The 9962-nt window shown below is 34.2% G+C and overlaps 2 protein-coding genes across 2 annotated transcripts in view; both read right to left on the bottom strand.

Moving 5' to 3' along the window:
- LOC21387875 (protein CLT1, chloroplastic) overlaps positions 1 to 2564 on the bottom strand; it is an 11442-nt gene extending 8878 nt beyond the window's left edge. Inside the window, exon 1 of the mRNA XM_024167804.1 lies at positions 1930 to 2564. Coding sequence (XP_024023572.1) covers positions 1930 to 2387 — 458 coding nt within the window. The 5' untranslated portion in view covers positions 2388 to 2564. The remainder of the gene's footprint in view (positions 1 to 1929) is intronic.
- A 4830-nt stretch (positions 2565 to 7394) lies between these two features.
- On the bottom strand, positions 7395 to 8567 carry LOC21387873 (pentatricopeptide repeat-containing protein At1g62350). Its single transcript, XM_024167807.1, has one exon. It carries the CDS (start codon positions 8565 to 8567, stop codon positions 8133 to 8135), a length of 435 nt encoding a protein of 144 aa, XP_024023575.1. The 3' UTR covers positions 7395 to 8132.
- Between the last annotated feature and the right edge of the window lie 1395 nt (positions 8568 to 9962).

The raw sequence follows: 9962 nt of genomic DNA, 5'->3' as shown, positions 1-9962 counted from the left end.
AGGGGGAAGACCTTCATTCCTTTGATTTTATTAATCCAAGTAAGCCCGTGGAAATTTTCTTTTCGCTTTTTCTTGGGGAAGAAAGATCTTAAATTTTGTTTCTCTTTCCTGATTCAATGAATTGCTTTCAATTTGCCTTGTTTTTTGTAGTTCTTCTTTGCCATTAAACCAATTGAGCGGGCAATCAAGACGGATATTGCAAGGGAAAGCAGACCTGCATGGGAGATGCGGGATGCAAGCTTGGCCAGCCGCAAGTTCTGATTTGGCTTAGTATTTAGTTGTATTATGGATGTATGCCTTGATGTAGTTTTTCTTCTGTTCATGTTTTATCTACCCGTTGCAAGTAGTTGTTCCAATATTCTGCAGTAGCGATAATCTGCGGCAGTGGATTGTTTTAGCGTTTGGAGAGAACTGGATTTGTTGTTTGGCTTATGTTCTTCTGTTGGATCATCGATTTTGCTAATAATATAGTAGGTATTTCTTCTGTTCAAGATTTGTTTGTTTGATTTTGCTTTGAGAGTAGGGTAGAGTATGACAAGTCGACATGTGTCAAGGGTGAGAGCTGATAGTGAAGCTTATTTTTTCTCGAAGGAGTTCTTGCTCAAATTTCAAATGCTATTTTGGAAAATAGCGTCCTCATATTTGTTAAGAGTAAACGACATCTTTTAGAACAGAGTAATTTTGCTGTTGAGATGAGGAGAGAATATTTTATCGCCAAATTGGATAAAATTGCTCGTCTGTTGGCTGTTGATAGTAAGTTACTTGAAAAGTAAATACATTCTTACAGATTAGGCTTAAGACTCAAATCTTTTTTGTGTAGTATTCCTACAAATTATAATTACTTCTGTGGCTACTTTTTTGTAGCATTATACAAATGTAGATTTTGAAGTAGTAAAAGATATAGGTCGGGTGATTGCAACCATATGGTATTTGGTTGTGTTAATAAGATTGACAATTTATCATTATGCTATTTTTAGCTGTAATTATATTGTGAATGAAGGAATGAAAAAAAGAAAATTAATTATCATAAATTAATTATTAAAAAATTTAAAATCATAACATTATGGTTTTTTTTTTAAGTTAAACAAGTATTTTTAAATACCAAAAATAATTATATATATTTAAATTTCATAACATATCTATTTTGGTCATTTTACATACTCACAGCAATTCCACATCAAAATTTACCAAACGCTATTTACTGATTTTGGAATCAGCACAGCTACTATAATTACAATTTACCAAACACTTAGCTACTTTTTGAAACAGTTACTTTTTCTTTCAGCACAGCCAAAAGCACTTTTTTTAAAATCCACAGCATTACCAAACTAAGCCTATGTTTCGTAGGATCAAACTATTTAATTCTACAATGCGGAACTGTCCAAAATCGTGGTTAATTTTATAATACGATACGTTCAGTAAGCTCTAATTAAAAAAATAGAGTAAAACCATTTAGTTATGTATTTATTTACAAGGAGCTTTCTATTTATAAAATTAAAAAATATGTATATACACATATATGAAATTATGATACGAATTGACGGTTGAGATCTCATATTCACTCTTTTAATTTATTTTCTAACTTAAATTAATTTCTATTTCTATATTCTAAATTCTAAAATACAATTAATTATCATTTAAATTTTATAATTGTATTATTAAAAAATAACTCAATAATGTAATTTAATTTCTTTAACAAAGAACAAAATTATTTTTTATTGCACACCAATACTAAAAAGAGAATCAACCAAAATCCTAGTATGGTCTAGCAACGAAAACAAGCCATGAATCACAATGTACTTCGACAGATAATCAAATCAAATCGCTGAGGTCGGTAATTTGCCAAAATTCAAAGCCTAATGAAGATTTCAAAAAGAAAATAGTAACAATCGTATGAGAAATGACCAGAGAGAAAGAGATGAAATTTACCCGAAAGTAGCGAACTGAGCGAGAAAGAAAGGGTAATGCTTGAGAGGAACGAGAGCGAGCTTATACAACACGCGATTCCCCACTCCAAAAACCACCGTCATCGCCGCCGCCACCACAACCTCCACCGCCCTCCGCCGACCTTCTTCTCTCCGCTCAATCTCCGCCGTCCGATGAAACTCGCCGCCACTCGCCGTCCGTTCTCCGATCGCGTAGGAGCAGGCCCCGACCTTCTCCTTCTCCGCCTCCGCTCCCTCCGGCGACCTCTCCCAGGCCGCTCCGCCGCCGACCGCCCTCAAACGCCTCTCCTCCGATAACCGGAGGGCGATTCCGTCCCTCCGCTCACCGCAATTGCGCGAGAAGTGCAACACCTCCGCGGCGAAAGGCCGCGGCGTACGGATCCGGAACTGAAGGTCGGAGGCGACGGCTCCGGCGGAGAGCCGTCGAGCGCATGACTTCATTATAGGAGGCTTTTTTTTTATTATATTTTGTTGTGGAGAGATGAATTTTTGGTGTCTCGTAAACCAATGATTTGTGGAGGTTTTGGTTGGGTTTTTGGGATTTGGTGCCTGGGATTTGGAGGCTTGAAACAATAATAACAATAGTTGCTTACCGGAAAAAAAAAAAAAAAAAAAAAAAAAAAAAAAAAGAAGAAGAAGAAGAACAATAATTTGGATGGGGAAACGTGAAGTATTGATTAAGTAGGTCCCTTTTATAGAGTTGGCGTTGGACACGTGATATGACGTCATTGCTCTCGTTCTAGCAAAAAGAAGATAAAAAGTCATTTGTTTTGCCTTTGTTGGGTTTTATCTTCCTTCTTTTGGAATACAGAGGGTGGAATTGTTTGACTTCATCCTCCATATAAAAATTCATATAGAATGTTTAATTAGTGGATTCGTATTTTAATTTGAATCATAATTTATAATTTATTATAATATTTTTTTTATAAAAAATATATATAAATTAAAAATAATTATGATTATGATTTTAAATTTATGAATCAAACGTCTAATTAAATTAATATGTTTCTTTTTATTGAACAAGATAGATTATGAATATGGATGATGTGCTTTGCGTGGAAAATTGCATTTGGATATTTGTGGTTGTGCGAAGTACTCTAGTATTAGGCTTTATTTATTTAATTGATTCAAATTTTTAATTTTAATTTTGTTATAATTAAAAATTTTTATAAAAATTTATATTTAATTTTTTTATTATAGTGAAATTTTTTTTCATAAAATTATATCTTAATTTAAATTAAAAATTTAAATTTGTGAATTAAATGAGACCTTGTTATATAATGTCCCTGTAGCTGTAAAGCTCATGATCAGGATATTACGAAATAAGGAGTAATTGTTTCACATGAAAGGGAAGAAAAAAAAAAGGAATTAGGAGTAATTATATATAAGCAATGATTATAATCATGTGTTTATTTATAGGGGGGCGGCTCCATTTGGTGTCTTAGAAGTTGCTTTTGACTTTTTGAGTCCAAAAATTATTTTTAAAAGTATTTGAAGGAGAAAATGAAATAAATAATCTTTTAGAGTGCATGATGTTAAATTTTTATCTCTTATTTTTTATTAATATCTCTTTAGTGAAATAATTATATTAATTAAAAGAGTATTAATTTAGAATAAGAGATAAAAATTAAGACTCATACACTTTAAGAGTAAATTCAACAATTATCTATCCGGACTGTTTCTGGTAGGTCGTCCTACCGGTAAGACCAGTTTTGTGACTATTGAATTTGGTTAAAAATAAATGAGATTAACAAAATGTGCAGAACAGATAGTTTCTGATACAGATCTGACGGTTAAAAACGGCTACAAAAATTAAAACTACCGGTAGTTTTATTTTTCTTATCCTAAAAGAGAAACTCCTTTATCTCTTATCCCAAAAAGCTTGGCTTCTTAAAAAAAATGTTCTAAATAAACTTTTAAACTTTTATCAAAGCTTTAGCAAGGTCTTAGCCAATCATTTGGCCTACTAAATTTGGCGTGTAAGCTTGCACTGAAATTTCGGTACGTGACAAATCCTAACTTTACATCTCCCATTCTATTCATTCAATTTTAAACATCTAACATAATCACTTTCTATTTCATTCTTACCCTAATTATTAGGATCCATAATTCCTTTAGAACCTTAATAAAATCTCAATTTGATTCCACAAACTTGAATGCCAAAATATGCTTAATTTAGGGCTTCTAAAGTAACACGATCATTAAACCCTTATCATCATCCCTTTCTTATCCTTATTTCAACCTTAGAATCACCTTAAGTAGTCTTTTTGGCACATTAACTCAAGTCCAAACCTTTCCACACATCACACCAATATGTACATTTTCATTAAACTTGCCTTAAAGCCCCATTAGGACTCTATATTTTACTTTTCACTTAGTAATTCTTGTAAATATCATTAAGAACAAGTTGTTGTCCATTTTATAACTTACCGGATCATTCTCTTAGGCAACCCCAAGTCATTCGCCTATATAATGAATATATCAAACATATAATTCACTTCAAATTACAATGCATACCATTATGACAAATAACTACATATAAAATGACTAAGTGTTCATGTATCATATGCATGATGCTAAAATATCATGAAATGCATTGGCTAATGAGTATGTGAGAATTCTGGGTATGACAGAAACCACCCTTGACCTACTTCTTAAATTTTACTGTTTGACAACAAGTTTTAGAAATTGTTGGATAAAACAGGATTTACCAAACACCCTAATATACTATAACTTCTTAAAAAAGCTAAACCAACCTTTAAAATCAATGTCAAATGGGCTATAACATTTTCAAAACATTAGGAAATTTAAAAACATTTTGACGCACTAAACTCTTTTAAAAATGTAGGGTGCGTTTAGAACTCGTTCCAAAATGATTTTATTTTTTGTATGAAAATAGAAATAAAAACGTTTTCAATCTCAGACATAAATCATTTTTAAAATGCGTATGGTAGTTTTATTAATAGATTGTTTTCAGTATAAAAAAGTTCATTAATGTATCTCTCTCTCTACTCGAGAGAGGAGAAAACGGAAACAAAAAATGAAAAACGACTAAAAGTCATTTTTCATTTCTCTCACATTTTACACTAAACTAAAAAATCGTTTTCATTTCTATTTTTTATCTTTAATTGTGTCAAACGTCGTTTCTCTCCTATTTTCATTTTTTTCTTGAAAAACGTGAAAAATGAAAACAAAAACAATCCCAAACACAGCCGTAGTTTCTAAATACACAATTTTTATGTTTCTTTTTCTACTTGCTAAAAGTAAAAGTAAAAACTCTATCAAACAAGCTTAAAGTCAATAATGAGAATTTAATGAGTCCCACATGTTTTAAGAAATAAGTAAAGGGAATGTTCATCCTTGTCACCAAGTGACAAATTAATTATAGGGCCAAATTAGTTACCCTTCAACACCGAACATGGTGGACTCACAGTTAATGGTGTTCGTCGGTTAAAAATCGTCAGTTTTAATCGGTTCAGTGGCCGAATCGACTATTTCAATTTTCTAAAACCGAACCGCACAAGGGAGTAGTCAGTTTGGTTAACCGACTTCGGTTTTCGGTCAGTTTTCAGTTTTAGTAATCAGGAAGGTAACCCTCATTAAACCATCAGGTTACTAACATCTTTAGTTGCATTTTTTGACCAGAAAATCCGGAAAAATGTAAAACTTATCTTCTATGTAAATCTGTAATCACAATAAATGTATTGACTAATACTGCCGTAACTTGAACATGTGCTAATAGGACTAAATTTACTATTTACCTGAACTAAATTTGACATTACTTCATTAGGAGAAGGGAATACAGCCATTATTGTAGCTGCCTCCTCACGTACAGTATCTGCAAGATAAACCAAAAGGATATCACAAAAAAACTAAAAAGAATTCAACCTCTTGTATGAGAATCAGTAAAAATATCAAGACCTGTAATTTCCTTGTACAAGGAAGCAAGGCCTCGAGCAACATTGCTAGGAGTAGCCTGTGAACTATGGTCAACAAGAACCAATCTTGTATCTGTATTCATGACTTCCAAGTCAATAAACATTGGACATGTTGCCACATAATGTTGCATGGCACTAGTACCCCTGTTAAACTGCGTCACAAATTGAACCAAATTCCAATGAGATAAAATGGGAGAGGCTCTTCAAATGATAGCAAGATTACATTGCAGCAATATTAGATTTATCTCTAAAACATAGGATCACAAAATACTGCTTTAAGCGTGGACACACACACGCTAAACTAATACCGTGAAAACCGAATATTCACCAGCATAAGATGACTCAATCATCACCCTCTTCAATTTCCCTGCCCCTCCCCTCCGCTCTTCCCAGAGAGAGGACACATTCAAAAAAAAAAAAAAAAAAATGGATTCGGTCGGTTCGGTTTTTAACCAAACCTCTAAACTCAAAACCAAAACCTAACCGCCTTTGAAAAAGTTCAGTCGGTTAACCGAACTGACTATCTTCGGTTCCACGTGGCGCCGTCTTTTTTGGTTTTTGGGCGGTCAGTTCTTCGATCGGTGGTGGTCAATTTTGATTTTACGGTTTTTTTTTTTATACAGTCCTACTCATAGTGAAAGATTAGCACAATAGGCTTGTGGTCGAATGTTTGAAATTTAAATGTGAAAGCTTGTTCAAGACAAGTCACTACTCGTTTTAACATGCCTGGCACCACGAGTCTACAATTCTTGATTGCTAGTATATTTGAAGGCCACAAGCTAGTTTATTTGGCATCGTGTGGCCTTCATTGAACATTCCTATTAAGACAATTTAATTTGATGTAATAACGCATAAGAAGTATGCTAACGTCGGTCATCCCATTTCTAAACTTTTCTTTCTATAAGGACAATCTAATCTGACTTAATCACTCGTCCGACCAACCAAATATGGCCACTTGCAATGTAGATTTTGCAGTTTGGGCCATGAGAAAAGTGTGAACCATTTGACCTTGATGCTGAAAATGATCCCAGATATTTAATTATATTTTAGGACAAATTTTTAGTTTTGCCATTACATAGCAATCACGTGCAAAATTATTTGTTTAACACATGACTCATATGCAGGTTTCGTAAATATTTCCAAATGAAATGTAGGAGAACCACAGATTGGTAAGACGCTAAATCTTTCTAGAGGACGTATTGGATATTTGGCTTCAAGTAAAAAAGTGAAGACTTGCGAAGCTCATATGGTTGGTAAAGGTATTATTATGCGTGTACATGAGAAAAACCTCCCTTCGTAAGAGGGTCGGATCGGGAGTTAAGGAAGATACATTATTTATAGCCTTGTTTGTTTCGCTTTTTCGAGTTGAGAACTTGAGTTAGAAAGCGAATTTATGAGACAAAAAACACCAGAAAAAGTTGAATTTAAATTTTTATGAAATAAAACACTGCAGTAAAAACTTGAGTTATAATTCGAACTAGTAAAATGAATGAAAATTATGTAATTCTGAAAATAACTATAAGGATGTCACATCTCAAGATTAATATTGCCACCAACGCTGATAAGCATTGACATTGTCAAAGTTCAAAACCTAACCCCCAATAATTTACAAGCGACGAAACCAAGCCATTTGACGTATAATTGTAAAATTCCCACTTCAGCATGAGTATTATCATAAATAATGCAAGTAGAAAGTCTACAGACCACGTCAACATATAAAAAAGGATTTATCAAGACCAACAGTAAGGATCTTGATGAGAAGCTTTGGTCTCGACGTGAACTTAAGCGTTTAAACATCCATGTAAAAGAAGTTTTTAAGATGACCGCCACATAATAAAAGGCTTAAGGAAGGCTGTGTATAGTTTAGTGGCAGTAGATTCAGTCGGGTCGGATACGATGATAGTTTCTTATCTCACGCATTCTTATGATATGTTAAATTTAAAACAAACAAACGAAGTGTGGACGAGGTTTTATACTAACCCTCTAGTTTCAACATTCAGAAGTGTCAATCCAAATGCGGAATGTGCACCAAGAAACAATTTTAGGTGAGAAAGAACTACCTTTCCCCCTGCAATACATGAACTTTCTCGTATGAAATGCGCGAATGAGAAGGAAGCCTCACCAATCTATCTCTTGTGGTGTTTTCGCATAATTTCGCGGGAGCCAAAATGACGTTGAATGGCTTCAAGCCATTTGCGAATGCTTGCCTCCTCATACTCTCACATCACAAACATACAAGCACAGCTATTTAATCATCATCACTATCTCTTCTCCAATCTTGATCCTCAAACAAGTCTTCAGGTGGGTCGTAAACAATCATACCTGGGAAAAGCTCTAGGAAGTCGTCTTTCACCTTCTCTCGTAATTCTGGGTATGGAATGAGCCCCTTTAATATAACTCGAAAAGGCAGAGATATTGGAGGATCAGGAGACTGTCTCATTTCATCATATATGTCCATCGCCTCAGAAGTCAATCCATTGTCTAGGAAAGCTCTAACAAGGTCCCCAAACGTATGTTGATCAAACAGAACTTCCTCACTCTTTAAATCTGCCCAAACCTGCTTTGCTTCGTCAACCTTTTTGTTGCTTGCAAGCATCATGAGCATGTCCCGGTAAAAGAACATGTCTGGCCGATACCAAATTTCTTTGCGCACCACATCATATAACTGAAGAAAGAAATGCATGTTAGTAAAGTGCAAAACTAGATGCTGAAAAATAGCCAACCTAGAATTAGGCAACAAAAATCGAAATTTCTATAATATGAGTTAATAACATCATAACAAACACAATTGCATCCATCCACAGACTTATATACGCTCAGTTTTCATATCTTTCTATGTTGAAAATCCATGCGAATATCTTTCATATCTCGTGTGAAATTTATATTTCTAGATTCTAACCAGAGACAAAGTTATTACGTTCTCAAGTTATAACAATATTCACCCACAATATAACACCGGTCCGAACTTACACTTAACTCAAGAAAAAGCAAGAGAAAAAGCAAAGAATTCTCGAGGGGACCTGATTAAGATCCTCCATGGAATTCTCATCACTGTAGATCTTATCAAGATTTCTCCACTTGTATATCTATATCAAATATTTTTTCATTTCCTTTTTAATATTTAATCGTCACTTTTCTAGATCATTAAATACACAAAAGAACACACCCAGAATATACACCAAAGAAGGAGACAGCTTTATACATCAAGACCACTAATCGCAAGATAAATTTGCACAAGTTAACATGAAGTTGGCCCCTCCAGACATGAGATATTTCAAAAAATTTCCTCAAAGCAAGAAAAGAATATCCTTAAAAGACCATATCGAAAACTAGTAAATGATGACCTTCCATGGATTCTCCTATATAAGCCGCAGCTAAAGTTGAAAAAATAAGAGCTTGAATGCCACTTGTAAATAATCCAAGGAACATCACAGATATAGGAACCACTAAAAGTACTAAAGAAACAAGAACAACAACTACTAATATCTTATTCATTTCGCTAGTTCGAATTAAGAGTTTGAGTTAAAAAAATGAATTCATGTGACAGAAAATACTGTAATAAAAAAACTTGAATTTAAATTTTTCCGAGAGAAAACGGAAAAAACTAACTCTAACGAACTGAACGAGAAGAGTCATCAAATTGCTAAAAGTTACACATCAAGAGACAAAAATGCAAATTTTGAACTCTTTTTCTCTCGGAAAAGAAAAAAAAAATCCTCTCTCACATATAAATTAAGTGGAAAGAAAAATACGATCAAGAAAACACTTTCCATCAATCCAAACAGAGCCAAAATTACATCCAGAAATCTATCAACACGTAAACCTAATCATCACCAAGTTCACTTCCTTCCTATTCCTAATTCTCTAGTTTTTAACCAAATTAACGAAAAGCACCAAAAGCGAAACTCGCAAACCTTCATGGAGAGGAAGATCAGGCCCTGCCTCTGGAGCTCGACGAGGACGGAGACGAGATCGGACTTGAGCAAGCGAGAGACGTGGGACCGCATGAACCGGTCGAGCCGGAACGGGTCGGACTGGAGCCTCTTGAGCTCCTTGGCGACGATCAGGCCTTCCCTGC

Source organism: Morus notabilis, unplaced genomic scaffold (genome assembly GCF_000414095.1).
Source record: "Morus notabilis unplaced genomic scaffold, ASM41409v2 Scaffold613, whole genome shotgun sequence".
NCBI classification, from domain to species: domain Eukaryota; kingdom Viridiplantae; phylum Streptophyta; class Magnoliopsida; order Rosales; family Moraceae; genus Morus; species Morus notabilis.
The sequence above is the reverse complement of the archived record's forward strand: the minus strand, read 5'-3'. Positions and strand labels throughout refer to the sequence as shown.